Genomic DNA, 15,972 nt, shown 5'->3' with positions numbered 1-15,972 from the left:
TTTTTAGTAGTGTACGTCATTTTTACTAACGTCACGATTGTGAGAGCGTGGTTTTGTGGCATACACTGTGTTTTTGCTGTACATGCAGCTCTTACGGTGAAACTAAGGGTTTATTTCCAATAAACCTCACTGTTCTTCAGTAAATCCTCACTCTTTTACTGATGAACATTAAAGGACCGAGGGGGCTGGGGATGATGCTACATAACAAAAATATACAATAATTGTTAGAATTAATAATAAAGTTTTTCCTTTTACACATCTATTTCAAATAACCCACAATTTTAAACAAGCTAACGCTACAATTATTATATAAAAAAAATCATAATACATCAATAGACTTAGTTAATGTACTACAAAAGAAGAATGGTTTTGATCATTCTGTTCCCTCCCACTGTATCTATGGTAAACTAGCCATCTAGCATTAGTTTACCATTATAGGTCCTTTGGCACTCCTCCTGGAATTTTCCTGTTTATTGTGCACCAGCAAGAGCTCAGGGCATTTCCGCTTGAGTGGCTTTGTGAGGAGAATGGTCAAAGTTCCAGGTTCAACGTTAATAAACTGCCGAGGCCTTAAGATGAAGGACCCTATCGACTCATGCTCTGTAAGTATTTCTAACTTAAAAATAAGGGTAATGTTTGGTTTTAAGATTCACTGAGGCAAAGGATTGGAAATGCAACCTAGCGTTAGACAGATCACACGGTTTTTCTCCCCTGTCTTCTTTCAGTATAACCACCTGTATCAAAATCTGAAGCAGTATTCAAAAAATGGAGACAACTATTTGAAAGAACTTCAAACAGTTTTTCAGCAGAGGTAGGCTTAATACATTTTTGAGCTAAAGCACATTGAAATAGGTACTGCACTTATGTTTGACAATTATTGCCCTTTGCTGCAACGTTTCCTGCTTTTAGAGCTGAGCTGGAAATTACGTACTCCAAGGGCCTTGCAAAGCTGGCAGGGAAACTGATCAAAGCATGCCAAGGAATGCCAAAAAAGTAAGAGACTTTGTGTTGTTGTCAGTTTTCAGTTAGCTCTGCCTTTTTCTCTGCTTGGAGTCAAACATCCACTTCCCAGTGGCAGGCTGCAACGTGGTGTACAGTAATAATAGGATCATGAGAAATAGCATGCGCCCTGCATGTAGATGTGATCAAAACATGAGCAGGTGTCAGTTTAATTAGCCCACAGCACTAACCTTTTCATGCTGGCTCCCCTCTCAGTTCCATCTACACCGCCTGGTGTCAAGTGTCAAACGAGATGTACTCGAGAGCAGACGCACACAGGTAGATTTGACCCTGGATTAACCTTGTAACATGGGCTGACCCATTCTGAATAGATTCTGCTGGTCTATACTGTCGTGATGTTTTTATTTTCAGAACATTAGGAAATGCATTTCAACAAGAGGCCACTGAGGAAATTCGTCAAGTCTTAGATGAACACGCCAAAAGAAAAAGGCCTGTGTGTAATCTATTGTTTCTCTCTGTGCTAAAATGTTTAATCGCTACTTCCAGTTTATTCTAATATTCATCAGAGCCTCCTTGTGTTTTGATAGCTTGACAATGTCATTGAAAGGAGCGGAAAACTTTTTACAGCAAACTGGAATGAGCAACTCAAGGTAGGAATAACTTTTCTTATTGAAAACAAGGATCAATGAAGAGGCAAATGTCCTTGCAGAGATAAAATAGTCTGTGCTGTAAATTCAGATAATTAAAGCCATAAAACCACACCTTATGTGTTACTCTTTTAGAAATTTCAGAGGCAATGGCAGTGAGGAAAGTTTCTATGACTGCCAACAGAGTTAAGAACTAAGCACACCCAGTTATACAGTATCTCACAACCAAGGTCAGCATCAATTACTTGATGTCTTCATTTTCTGTACAAACACATTTTTAAAATTTGAGGACAATCTTTATCCAGATGTCTTTTCATCTAGTTGAGGTCTGAAGTTTGACTGGGCTGTTGCAACGCCTTCTTTCCTTGTACTGTCATTATGCTTTAGATTTTTTTTATGTGTTTGGGATAATTATCTGTTTCATGAACCGATTTGACCCAAGCTTCATTTGTCAGACATATAGTGACACATTTAGCTTTAGAACAGACTCATTGCCTGCAATGTTTGACCAGGTCTTGCATGGCTGCAAAACAAAATCAAATCATCACATCTCCACCATCTTGTTTACCAGTTAGCCTGTGAGGTACTTGTTTTAGTTTGTGTAGGTTTTTATTACCAAACAGGGGACTAGATATTAGCTCGACGTAGCTCTACTTTGATTTCAATGTCCAATGAACAGTTTTTCCAGAAGATTCTTTCTCCCTGTCATTCCAAAATGTTTTTTCTTCATTGTCCAGTAATGAAATGTAAGATTTATCTTGGAAAGTAATGCTTGATAATGGGATTTTCTGCAGTTTCTCTGAGCATTGCCAAACAATGTTGGGTAAAATTACCAAGATGCCCTCTTTCAAGAGAGATCGACTTCAAAAATCTAAAAATGGCTCGCTTTCCCTTCCAAGATTAACAGGCAGCAACAATTGCTTCATCAAAGTCATTGCTGATGTTGCAACTTATTCTACTTACTGTAGTGTTAACACACATCTGTGTCCCACAGACCAGCAAATTATTCAAAACCAATTATTTTGTAGAGGTGATCAGATCTGCTGATGATAAAATAAATAAAATGCACCTGACTAACAGCACCTAACTGCAAGGATGTACATAGAAATTAAAGATAATGTTTTGGAGTGTCCTTCTTGAGTCTTGATACCTTATACAACTGTTGGCAAAGCTGAAAGGGTGAGAGCAGCATGACCAACATACCTAACTGTGAATCATCAGTTTTGCCAGGAGAAATGGGCCAAAGATCCAGCAAATTCCCACTACGGTGAGAAGTTTGTGGAAGGAATCTCAAATGTTTGACAGAAGTCATGTAGCTTAAGAGGAATTTCAAATACTGAAGTTTTAAAAGTATGTAAACTTTTTAAACTTGAGAAAAGTAATTCAAAGTTGAAATTAAAACTTAAGTGATTTTGTGAGCTTCAACTAAAAATGATCGTTGGTAATGCACCATGTTCTGTTTCAATGGAAAGTAACCTTGGAAAAGAATTACAGCACAGTTCAAAGATTAATCCCTCCTTTGTTTACCTATGACTTGTCTCAGGTGTGGCCATTTGTACAATCTTTATAACCTCAGTCTTCTTGCTGACAGTCCCATGTTACCTTTCAGAAAAAAACGGTGGATTCATCACAGATGTCAGCATTAAAAAGACATAAAAAACACATTGTCACATTCCTTAGGAACTGAAGGAATGCAACATGAGCTGCTATAACCATAACCCCTACAATTATTCATACAGCACTCTTTACAAATGTAATAAGACATAACCTTTGTCTGGTTACAATAATTAAATTTTTATTTGATTTAAAACTTTAATTGTACTTAAGTAAACAGATATTTTGCTCCCCCTGTTGGATTTTTTTATGCCATTCTCTCTTTGAAGCAGCTTACAGATGCTTTAAAAAAGTACTCAACTTTTGTCAGTCACGTTTTTTTTTTTTCAATGATTCAATGACAGATCCTCAATGCTCTGCTAATAATAAGTTGAACTGATAAAATGTTATGTTTCTCCTGGTTTTCTCTGCAATTAAACAGCTGAAAAAAAGATTACATGGGCTGACAAAAGAACACGAGGCACTCTTCAACTACCTAGAAAACAACAAGCACATCTGCACAGAGAAAGAAAAACAGAAGGTACGACATACTGTTCGTAAACTGCTTTTATCTCACCTAGGATCTAAAAAAATAACCTCTTTTTGAAAAGCTATCAATATATCTGTTGAACATTGAAATTGGATGTGTTTGCTCAGCAGATGTGTAACAGACTAACTAAGTCAGCAGAGCAGCAGTCCATAGTGGATGAACATTACTATAGTGTCAACATGGAGGGTCATCAGATGAGACTGAAGTTGCAAAACACTCTGAGAAACTGCTATCAGGTGGGAAAACACCTTACTAAATGTTACGTTTTATCTAGGTCCTAATTTGTGCAGAATAACGTGAATCAGTGAGGAAATAAAAATTATACTTCAGTAGACGATCAAACATCAATAAAATCTCAAATGTTTGAACATTGAATTCAAACAGTCAACTCATTGTATGTAGTCTGCTGGTTGACCTGTATGCTGCAAGGATTAACAATACAGGAGAAAATCAAAGTCTTAATGCTGCCTTGCATTAAGAACACATTCCGATGTGTTCTGCAGTTCTGTCACAGCTTTGTGCAAGGGGTTGTTTTATCCAACAGTGATGCTAATAATGAGCTTGTTAATGAACGTATCATTTCTTTCTACTTAGGTCACACAAGAGCTGGAGAAAAATCGAATTGAAGTTCTGTGCAAGCTTTTGAGCAAATATAATCTCCACATCTCTACTTTCAGTCAAACACTTAAGCATGTAAGAAACTCTTCAATGCATCCTGATCACAAATACAATCTCTGAAAGAACACGCGTTAACCTGCAGCTACTACTGCTCATTGCAGGGTCAAAAGCAGATAGAGCAGACTGCCCAAAGGGTGGACGTGGATAAAGACATACAAACCCTGTTGGAAGAAAGCAGCAGCACAAATGAAGACAACAAAATAGAGTTTTTGATGGCTGATTATTTTGTAAATATTTTTGTTTTGTTGTGTATTTATTGCTTGTTGGAATGAAAAATACCTTAGTAGATAGAAAAGAATAATTTCCATCTGATTTTCATAACTCCCACAAAGAATACAGCCAGTACAATCAAAGTGACAATGCTCTACACACTTTGAACATTTTATTTTCAATACTAATAACAAAATACATTTTATCAACACTGTTGCAACTTTTTCCGTCCTTTGTTGTTGTTGTTGTTAAGCTGCCGTTCTATTTGTAGAGCGGAATAAAATAAAAGCATCAAATCAAAATCCAGAAGTTTACTTCATATTTTACAAATAAAACGAAGTAAAGGCAATAAACGCTAAAAAGGTGATACAAGTAAGGAGCTTAATTTTGGGTTATTTACAAAGAATTTCTTCTGTTTTTCCACACTTCAATATTTTAGATCAAGCATGTTATCAGACAAAGATACATCAACACATATAAGACGCAGTTTTGAAATTGCTATAGTGTTTAATGATGGGGGAAACAAATCTAAATCAACTATGTGAAACAGTCATTGCCACCTAAAGCTTATAACTCGTTGTGAAATTCTATATTAATGACCCTGTTTGTTCAGGAGGAGGACAGCAAATCACTGATGACCAAAGACAGAAGAAGAGACGCGATCAAACTGAAACTCCAGCGTCTCGAAGAAAACATTGCTAAGACCAAGAAAGAATGTGAAGGTAACCCAATAACTATATGTAATAATTTATAGATGACTCATAAAGTGGTTATGTGGTATCATTCTAATGCCTGAATATTATTATACAGGAATTGAAAAACTGATCAAGACCTACACTGAAGGCTCATCTTTTTCAAATCAGAAGAACCTTGAGGAAACTGAGGAGCTCTGTGATGAGGTAATTAAGGGGAAATTTGTGTGCAAAAATGCTCACAAAGACATGTGCTTTATGCAGGGGAAAAAATAGACTCTCAAGTACTCACTAATGCCATTTGTTTCCTGCAGAATACTCTCAAACTGGACCTCCTGGAGGCCACTCATTACAAACTCTCCTTATGCTTCTCTGAATTTGAAGACACACCCATGAGATCTGAACGATTTGGTAGCAGCATTTTTAAATGGAAAGATAAGGTAAGATTGTTGTAAAATAAAAGCATTTGTATGAAACAGAATCAAATTTGACTTTATTAAAGCTGGCTAGATAAAGCAAACATGTTCAAAAGAGGATTGATCCACATCCTGGCTGCACACAGAAGGTTCAATAAATGCAAAACATACACGATATGTAATACAACATTGAATTACTTTAAACCGCACCCCTTTCTTAACAATACTTAGGCAACCTTGCTTCCCATTATATAATACTGAGTTGAATTAAATCTGGTGAAAATTAAATTAATTGACAGTTTGTCCTTTTAAAAAATGTATCTCATTTTGACATTTTCACCTGATCAGCAAAATGTTAGTCACCACCACTAACTAAACACTACAGGTAGTAAACTATCAATGCTTGAAGAATAAGATTGAGAACACAAAATAACATCCCTAAAATTCTGTATTATTTCCAGTAATTTTGAGAACTCTAAAGAATGCAAAAAAAAAAAAAAGATAAAAGAAAGTCTGGAATATTGGTAATAAAAAAAAATCCCTTGAAACTTTTACACAAAATTCTAGCTGATTGATTTTCAGTTACAGACCAGAGTGTCAATTACTTCTTAAGGCCAGCATCACTATTTGAGATCATCAGCAGACGGTTAATCCACATTTATTTGGCCTTCCTTTTGAAAAAGTAAATAACGGAGACCTTCCCTTTTTTTTTTTTCCTCTAAGGACTGTGAGCATAGCATTGTTCAGTTGACCCGACCAGTAAGACTCCGAAAGACGCCATTAAGGAGCCAACAATCACTAAGGGCTTCCATCATTTATAAAGGACCGATTCAGGCTCCAACAGAACCAGCTGTAGAGCCAGTACCAAACACTGCTGACCAGATCACTTCCACAACACCAACTCAGGAGACAGCAGAATGCAGTGGAAATGAAGCTCAGCCTACCGGAGAGGATAAAGCAGAAGGTTGTTCGTTCAGTACATCACAGAACAGTTTTTGATTTATTGTGTCAGATTACGTGTCAAGTTAAATGTATAAAATATATATCTCACAGATCAAACGGCAGCCATGCTGTGCAGCATTGGAAAATGCAAAGCCCTGTATAATTTCACACCTGAACACGAAGACGAACTGACTTTCAAAGAAGGTAAGCTGTTCCCTTAAAGTTGATCATGTAAGAAACTGAATTCTTAACTAAAAAAACTTGTTTCTCAGGTGATGTTCTGGACATTTATAAAAAAGAAGAAAACGGTTGGTGGATTGGAGCTCTTAATGAACGAAAAGGCCATTTCCCATCAACCTATGTCGAGGAGCTACCTATAATAAACGCCAGCAAATCTTCTGATGCCTGAATGACTGGACTGTAAATGTAAAAAAAATCTCTTAACATTTAAAGCCTGTATGTGTGATATTTTATTCAAGTCTTTTACATTGAAGAAAAATTATACTTTGAAATTGATCTTCAGACCGTCTTCATATATGATTTCTTTTTATGTTTAGAATTAATGCTGTTCGTTGACTTTTATAACAAAATGTTTGTTTTTACATGTGCAGACAAAACTCAAAGAGTGAGAATCTTTTTAAAAACATGTAGTTTATTACAAGACAGAAAATAATATACACAAGGGGAAAAAACATTGATGTTCCTGATGTTTGTAAAAAGAGCACTGATTTTAAAACAAAAATAAATGAAAACTGCTTATGTTTAAATGATTAGTTATTTGACATGACATGTTGAAGATCTAATATATACATTTTGTATGAGGCAGAACTTGAGTATAAAAAACATCACAGAAATTTAAAGGCAGATGTATCATCTTAAAGTTGATCATTTGGTTACAGATCAGGTGCCCCCCTTTGATCATATTCCATGTAACCATCCTTTCCTTCAGTCTGGATTGCAGTAGAAACCCCACCGCCTTTTGTAAGCATACCGTGAAATCTCAGGAGCGAGCCTTAGAGATGAACTCCTTTCTGACATTAGCCAGGAATGCTGGTAAATTATTGGTCTCCTGGAGTCGGCTTTCCAGGATTGGCAAGCACTCGAGCGCTGGATCGCTGGACACAACTGTAAATATTCAATACTTTGTTATTAGATATTAGAAGAATCAATTATGTGTTGTTTTTTTTAATATATAGAAAATCAGCAAAACTTCACAGAAAAAATTTGTGCAACTTACTCTGGTACGATCCATTTTCTTTAATCCCCATTGTAATGACATAAGCGCTGTCCTGGTCAGTAAGACTGATGTTTCGGAAAATAAACTGCAACTTTTCACCTATTCAAAAAGCAAAAACCAAAACTAAACAACTTATGTAATATTTATTTTAGAAAGTTGGCCTAATAAAGTAATCCAAGGATTATATGAAGAGATTCAGTACTGATTGTGTGTTAGAGGAGGTGGGAGAAAAGAGGCAATTAACTCAACTAATTTATCACATCACCATGGCAACATGTACATACAGAGCCAAGGCCTTTGTTTTAATTCAATAGATTTTATGCAGCATGATCACGTCTTGCATAATCTTTCATCCGTCATTAGGCTTTCTTCAATAACAAAGAGAAGAAAGTGTTTAAGCTCATGTGCTGCAAAGTGATTGTGGGTTTTCACAGAAAGTGAAATCAAGCTGATGAGATGTATATTCAGAACCCACTGATAATATCATATTACATTTATTTTTTTTGTCTATTTGAATTTGACTTATAAACTTGAGCAAAAATATGTTACAATAATTAGCAGTTTTCAAATGCTTATTGTGCAGAAATTAAACTTCTCCAAGTACAACAAAGTGCCACTAGGTGCATAGGTAAAACATTTAGTAGCCATTAGCATTGTGTAGCAACAGGTGGGGAGGGAGCACCACTTTACTCTATGCTCCATACAGCCACAGACAACTTCAGTCCTTTCATCACGTCCTTTAGTATCTTAATTTTAAAAGCAGGAACAGTATAATGAAAATTTCTATCAATTTTGAAGATGTGACTATTCTAATGTCTTGGTAGATCTTGATGCCACTAACCAGACAATTTCAGCTTATTTTCAGATTTTAAAAAATGTACTTAAGTTAAATTGTTTGTTTTTTTTATCCAAGTTATACAGATATATTTATGTGAATGGACCCATCCCAAATGTTTGAGATCTGACCACTCAATATCTATGGAGCAAAGTTTGTTTGTTTTTTTGTTTTACAAATTTGCCAAAATCGTCTTCAACTTGGTTCAATAAATACTGAACCTGTGCTGTGTGGCTTTGTTAGAGCTAAACATGAAAATCTTGAGCCAATAACATACAGATCACCAATAAATTAAAACAGAATTGACATGGTGCAGTTTTTTCACCATGACTGCAATTTCTTTGAACAAAAAGTTAGACACCCAGAAAGAATGGTCTGAACTGGACACAATTTATCATCTACACTGACAGGTATGAAAATGATTGATTTGCAAGGAAGCTGGCACCAATAGGCATAAGTAGTTCAATCATGTCACAAGACTGTTGCTGGAGTGGCTGACAGTCAAAAGTGAAGATCAGACACACAAAGAATCTGTATTTCTCCTTTTTTATGTGCTGGTACTATTACAGGGGTGTTCAAACATTGTGTGGCCTGGCGGCCATTTGCTGTCCTCAGAACAATTTTTATGTGTCCCTACCACAACCCCACAGGTGGTTTTAACTTGACATTATTGGACACTGCTGCTCTAACGCGTCTATGAGACATTGTCTGTATGTAGATGTCCTACCGATCCAATTGTAGAAATCAATGTGAGGGTTGGCATGGTTATGGCTTAAAAAGCACTCGAATTTTTCATCATACTGTTCCTTTGGTGTAGAGTCCTTAAAATAAGTCACCGGAGAAAATAGAGAGGGGACAACAGTTTTCTCCACCTCTGTGGAACAGTATTAGAAAGTGCTGTTCCTAGTCTGCTTGGCTTACCTTTGACCTTCTGCGTCTTGTCGATAATCGTTCGAATCTCCAGCCCCAAATGATCCTGGAAAACAAGCCTGGCTTTCTGGAGGTTTCTCAGTCTGTCTTTGTTTGCTCTATTCTGAGACTCGATTACTAAAATAAGAAACATAAAATAGATCATTGTAAGCTACATGTTAACTTATTAATTATAATTATTGTTATTTCCGTAACTGAAAAAAAGATCTTACAGTCTTTTCTCTTCATTTGCTCTTCTTTATGTTTCTGAATTTTTAGGATGATGTCCTCTTTCTGCATCTCTTTTTCCTCAATCTCAGACATCACCTCTGATATGGCGTGCCGTTTCTCCTTCAGTGCTATTTTTTTTTTCTCCAGATCTGCAGAGACAGTGTGTCAAAACAACAAGATGCAAGCAAACTGAATGTTTTGAGGACGCACTTCAAATACTGTCTTTTTCCCTTAAACTGCTGGAACAAGAAATCAGGGGGTAATGCTCACTCTAGAATTGCACAACATCTGTGTGATGTCAGATGCATTTGCATGACCGTTTTAATCCACAAGTGACGGCAGCTTGGGAGACAAACGTACCCGTTTTAAATTCTTGTATCGTCTCAAACAGCTTCTTGTCATCCTTGCATTTCTTCAAACATGTGTCTGTGCCGAGAAAAAAAAAAAAAAAAGAGTAGAAATAGGGGGAAAATTAACAGTTAGATTGAGATTTATTTCAGTAACTAACTAGGGAACACCAAGATTAGTCTTTGTCAACTCTATTGATTTTCACAGTTTCTCTCTTAGATTTACAGTGATCTGTCCATTTCCTAATCCTGGAAAATATGTATTTTGAAGGAACAGAAGCAACTTTATGAAACATAAGTGACAAGAGTGTACTATATTTGGGTAGCTCAGATATAATTTATGTACTTTGACAAAAACCGTCTTTGACTGTCCAAAAAAAAAGGAAATTAAAAATTTGATGCATTATTATAAAAACTTTTTGATTTGATCAATTTATTTATATTCTTTATCATGTTTTATTAGTTATATGTTTGATTAAATTGGGCATTTGAGATACTGTAATTGCTTATTCCACAAAAACATGATTAATACACTGAAACTTACCAAATGCAGATTTTACAAACTGTCTGTGATTGTGTGATAATTCTGAAATTGTGTCAATTATCTCTGCATATGCTTTAAGGTGATTATTGTGGATCTCCTCCAATGAACTGGTGAACCTGTCCCTCATGCTTGGGTCGGTAATAGACGTCATGATGTTCTGACACAATCTGTAATTTCTGAAAAACAAAAAACAGCTTCTTAATCATTGCAAAACAAGAATCAACATGAATTTATGCATTACAAACCCTGGATATTGGATATTATGGTAATGAGGGTTCATTTACGCAAGATATTACATATCACTTACGGTTGCATTTTATTTAAACAGCAACATAAGATTAAGGCTGAAAGTGAGGGGGGAAAATCTAAACTAAATCAGAAAATGTTTGTTGGAGCTGCACAATATATCCCAAATTTATTGTTTTTGCAATATCCTGTTGTGCAATATGCACATTGGGAATGACCAAGACATTTTTTGATAGTAAATTTTAGCAATATTATTGCTAAAATTCTTTTATAATACTGTGCAGCCCAGTTCAATTCATCACATTGAACAGGTTAGGTAAAAGTCTCAATACATCAGGGCTCACTACTATGTAACAAAATCAGAATGACTAGATGCTCGATAATATCTCTTCTGTAATAAAAAAAAATCTCTAGCAGCAAAATGTACAGTTTTTGCTTTGTTGTAAAATATGTGCAAAAACAATCATTTTTCTTATGGTAAACGAGGAAGATACAAGAGCTCGAGGGAAATGCACCCATCGTGATGAAGGACAAGTCTCAGATAATATGGAAGGAAAATAAAAACAGTCATTGATTAAAAGAAAATGTCTCAAAAAGATTTAACCATTTCAAAACAGAAATACCGATTTATTGGAAGTAAATTGAAAGATAACTGGAGGGTTAATCTTGCGGACAAGAAAACAGACAAAAAGCGAAAAACTTGCTTAGTACAATATGTTAACATGTGAAATTAGATTGCAGCTAGTTATGAAAACACAAACAGCAGTTTGAATTTTTAACATATCTGCGTAACATCTTACGGTTGCTCATAATGCATTTTATTTAAACAGCAACATAAATAGCCAACATCTGTAGTTCCATAGTAACTTCCTTCAAAGCCGTTTACCTGGCAATGCTAGCAGCTATGCTAACTGGGTAAAATCGTCAGCTTTTTAGCCATAACGTAGTTTACCTCCATTCAGCATTACCGTGACACAAATTCGGCTATTTGTTCAAACGGTGTCAGTTTGTCTGGACATGGATTGATTACTCACCTGTTTAAGAGTGTAACAAAAGTCAGTCCGTCTGACTAATTATCGCAATAACAATGGTAACGTTCAAAAATCCGCGGTTTGTACACAGAGGGCGGTTACTGTACGCCGGAAATGACGCATTTTCAATTTGACGCCCTTTTTAAAATGATGTTTTACTCAGGTTCATAACATTTGAGCATTCACAAGGTGATGTGCTTCATTCATGTTTTTACTTACCAAACTATTATTGAAACTATTATTATTTTTATTGGAATCTTTTGTTGAAAATCAATGTGAAGCCATGCAACCCAACGATCTCATACTCCTCCTGGTGGTGAAGATGAAAAACTTCACACAGATTCATTACATTCGGAGTGTATTTCAAGTACTTACATCTATTAATTATAAAAGCGGACTATTAAAGCCCGAAATTCAGTTTCTCATAACATTAGAATATTACGTAGCACCAACAAGGAAAGCATTTGTCCTGCAAAAATTTTAAGTGTTCATGTCACAGCATTACCAATGATAGTGAGAACTGGCAGGCGGTTGTCCAGCAGATCATCTTTGACACCTATTTCAAGGAGCATAATCCACAAAATGTCACTGCAAGAGAAGTTAGCTGTTCAGATATAGTCATGTGTCCTGACATAATCAGCTGTGTGGGAGAAAAAGCTATAGTTTTCAAGGAGAACATGCTTGTTGCAAGCATTAATGTTAACAAAGTCCATCATTTCCAAGTATCTTTTAAAAGTATTTAATATGTAATATAATTGGGTTGGATGGAGCTTGATTAATAGAGTTTCAGGATAAAACAGCAAAGTCTCAAAGTACTCTTTGAAATTAAAGTAAATGTAGAATTTTGTTGTGGACATCAAGATCCCATTAGTCTGAAGGAGTGACGAGCACAATTATCGATTTTTATTATGTATTATTTTTATCATGGCTCATGACCCAGGATGTCATTTTATCTGGGGGCAACACAGCATTTTGGGGTAGAAACGGAGGGGGTTGTGGGGTAACAATGGATATTCTATTGCTTTTTGAGCGGTCCAATACAAGGGGCTAATAGATTGGGAAAATATATCACCTTACAATATGGTTGGCTAATGACACTAAGATTCCAACTCAGTGCCAAATTTAACTGGGATTTTTAAGAAATCTAACTTTATAATCTGTTGTGCAATGATTCTCAGAAAGCCTCTGAGAATCATTGCACCCAGTAACCTCAGCAAAGGAGACCAGATGGGCTCTGTTTTTAAAGGGAAGCCCATTTTGTTGCTATGGTCACTGAAAATGACTGTATTAATTAGGCTGAAGTGGTGCAGAAGGTTACGGGAAGTGCTCTCTCTCTCTCCTGGTGTTTGCAGTGGCTAATATTTAACATCTGTACAAGCTATGTTCTGGGAAATATCCTAATGGCACTGTCATGTTGTACACAGTCATTTAAACATGTCTTAAAATGCTGACCTCTCATGACTTGGGAACACATTATTATATTCTATATGAGCTCAGACAATTTGTACTTACTTCTTGTTTCCATGGCTTTGATGAATGATTTGTGATGCTCAGTTTGCAATATAAAAGAGTTGCAAAGAGAGGTAGGGCATCATGATGCTGCTTTGGCTGGTGCTGGAAAGAAACCGGCTGCTCTAAGAAAGGAAACATGATGGATTTTATTCATACATCAGGTGTTCTAATTATACAGCATCTGCAGAACAACTACCGAGAATACAACAGCTTCCTTAGCTTCATGTCAATAGTGGGTGACCCTCGTAATATTTTCTATGTCTATTTCCCTATCTGGTTCCATCTCAGCCATAATGTTGGCACCAAGATGATGTGGGTGGCTGTTGTTGGAGACTGGTTCAATCTTATTTTCAAGTGGTAAGTCTACTCAGATAATGGCATTTTATCTTTAACGTCTGAGCTTAGAAATTCAAATCAAACATCTTCTTACTCAGGATTCTGTATGGACAGAGACCTTATTGGTGGGTTCATGAAACCCACTTGTTCCAGAACAGCTCAAAGCCACACCTGGATCAGTTTCACATTACGTGTGAAACAGGACCTGGTAAGTATGTTTGTATTGAGTTTAAGAATGTTGTTCAAAAAAACACTTTCATCAATTTATGTTTTTACAGGTAGTCCATCTGGTCATGCTATGGGCTCATCATGTGTGTGGTATGTGATGGTCACTTCTGCTCTAGCCTTCACCAGGTCCTCTTGCGTCTCCTCTGTCTGGAGCTTTCAAAGGTGGACATTTACATGATGCTTTCACAAAATCAGAAGCAGGTTTTATATCAGAACGTCTAACTTTTTTTTTTCTGCAGGTTTCATCTCTTGAAGTCCATTCTGTGGACAGCTTTCTGGGTCATTCAGATAAGTGTTTGCATTTCCAGAGTTTTCATTGCAACTCACTTCCCTCATCAAGTGGTTCTCGGTCTCGTCATTGGTACGTTCTGCTCAGTGGTCACATGTTAACAGCATCAAATGTGCTTTACATTTGAGATGACAGTCTTTTTCTAATCTCCATAATGTTTAGGTATGCTTGTTGCTGAAGCCTTTGACTACATTACCTGGATCTATAATGCAAGCCTGAAACGGTACCTCCTGGTCAATATTTTTCTTCTCTCGTTTGCTATTTGTTTTTACTTGCTCCTAAAGCTTCTGGACTTTGATCCTTTATGGTCGGTCGCTAAAGCCAAGATGTGGTGTGCAAACCCAGACTGGATCTATCTGGACACCACACCCTTTGCCGGATTATGCAGGAACCTGGGAGCTTTGTTTGGTCTAGGACTTGCGGTGAACTCTGAGATGTTCATTCAGAGCTGTAAGGGAAAAAACGGCTGCAATGTTGTATTTAAACTCTTATGCATGACTGCAAATCTCACCATCCTGCAGCTGTATGACCTCATCAAGATGCCAAATCACAGCGAGGCTCTGTTTTACATACTGTCATTTTGTAAAAGTGCTTCAGTTCCTCTTGGCGTTGTTGCTGTAATACCATATTGTGTTTGTTTGCTAATCAGAGATGATGAGAGAAAACTCTGTTAGAAAATGAAAGGACTGTTTTGTTTTGTTTTTTTGCAACATTTGTTCTCAATACTCTTTGTTATAATTTGTGGAAAATGATGATTGACTGTTATTGCACACACATAAGCACTGAAACTGCAATTTATGTGGGGAAAAATTGATATTGCTTTAGTTTAAATAATACATTTGTATCATTTGATCCCAGTCATAATGAGAAGACTTCTCAAGTTTATGTTATTTCTTTGTTCTTGGTATTATATCTCCGGTATTTTGAAAAGAAGGCTTATCTAATTTACAATAATTAAAATGATTTATGTACATCCCTGCAACATGACGATTTAAACACTTTTGAAGCAGAGAGTTTGTCGATTTATGAGTCTGTGTTTAGCTTGAAACATGAATCAAATAAATAATTGGTTAATTGTTGAAAAACAACTGTTGAAAAGAAAACTCTTCTCTGCATTAATCAAAATTTCTCATGAACACTTCTTACATAAGATACAAATTGTTGATAATTAGCATAATATTTTGTTATGTGGGTTATAAAAACTATAAAGTTTCTCTTTGGACCGCACCAAACATTTATGCTACTTTAAGTCCTTGACTTTGTTAAATTAACAGAATCACTCACATAATTTTCTCTGTTTGCGTTGTCGATGTGCACATCCTGCTCAGGGTGCATTACATAATCTCTTGAGTGTCTCTTAGCAGTTTCTCCGGGAAAATTCAGATATTAATCAATTTGAAAGTAATGATGCAGAACAGAGTCTCTGATGTAACCAGATTATATGGATTAATTAAACTCCTGAGTAGAGACCCATTTCATCTTTTCTCACAGTCTCTGGTTGCTTAGCATCGGATGCCCCTGAGGCCCACTGCTGAATGA

The 15,972-nt window shown here is 36.2% G+C and overlaps 3 protein-coding genes across 6 annotated transcripts; 2 read left to right on the top strand and 1 right to left on the bottom strand.

Annotated features, from left to right (window-relative positions):
• The first annotated feature begins 516 nt into the window (after positions 1–516).
• On the top strand, positions 517–7,196 carry nostrin (nitric oxide synthase trafficking). Of its 2 annotated transcripts, none has more exons than XM_044131947.1 (16): positions 517–602; positions 726–811; positions 910–993; positions 1,216–1,278; positions 1,372–1,453; positions 1,548–1,610; positions 3,643–3,741; positions 3,861–3,986; positions 4,345–4,443; positions 4,530–4,655; positions 5,252–5,360; positions 5,449–5,537; positions 5,645–5,770; positions 6,470–6,710; positions 6,800–6,892; positions 6,961–7,196. In XM_044131947.1, exons 1-16 carry the CDS (start codon positions 528–530, stop codon positions 7,095–7,097), a joined length of 1,698 nt encoding a protein of 565 aa, XP_043987882.1. In that variant the 5' UTR covers positions 517–527; the 3' UTR covers positions 7,098–7,196. The 2 variants fall into 2 exon arrangements, with proteins under 2 accessions (XP_043987882.1, XP_043987883.1); XM_044131948.1 differs by having other exon boundaries at positions 561–602; positions 5,255–5,360.
• Positions 7,197–7,320: 124 nt separating this feature from the next.
• Positions 7,321–12,180, bottom strand: spc25 (SPC25 component of NDC80 kinetochore complex). Its single transcript, XM_044131952.1, has 7 exons — positions 12,072–12,180; positions 10,792–10,967; positions 10,261–10,326; positions 9,903–10,049; positions 9,682–9,807; positions 7,926–8,024; positions 7,321–7,813 (listed from the first exon to the last, which is right to left on the bottom strand). The coding sequence occupies exons 2-7, from the start codon at positions 10,940–10,942 to the stop codon at positions 7,689–7,691; spliced, it is 714 nt and encodes a 237-aa protein (XP_043987887.1). The 5' UTR covers positions 10,943–10,967; positions 12,072–12,180; the 3' UTR covers positions 7,321–7,688.
• On the top strand, positions 11,910–15,431 carry LOC122839921 (glucose-6-phosphatase 2-like). Of its 3 annotated transcripts, none has more exons than XM_044131950.1 (6): positions 11,910–11,952; positions 13,869–13,937; positions 14,015–14,124; positions 14,195–14,306; positions 14,384–14,505; positions 14,596–15,431. In XM_044131950.1, exons 1-6 carry the CDS (start codon positions 11,930–11,932, stop codon positions 15,105–15,107), a joined length of 948 nt encoding a protein of 315 aa, XP_043987885.1. In that variant the 5' UTR covers positions 11,910–11,929; the 3' UTR covers positions 15,108–15,431. The 3 variants fall into 3 exon arrangements, with proteins under 3 accessions (XP_043987885.1, XP_043987886.1, XP_043987884.1); XM_044131951.1 differs by lacking the exon at positions 11,910–11,952 and adding an exon at positions 12,177–12,257; XM_044131949.1 differs by lacking the exon at positions 11,910–11,952 and having other exon boundaries at positions 13,366–13,937.
• Positions 15,432–15,972: the final 541 nt, after the last annotated feature.

The sequence above is a fragment of the Gambusia affinis genome, linkage group LG11 (assembly GCF_019740435.1).
Source record: "Gambusia affinis linkage group LG11, SWU_Gaff_1.0, whole genome shotgun sequence".
In the NCBI taxonomy this organism is placed as follows: Eukaryota; Metazoa; Chordata; class Actinopteri; order Cyprinodontiformes; family Poeciliidae; genus Gambusia; species Gambusia affinis.
This window is presented reverse-complemented; position numbering and strand designations above follow the sequence as displayed.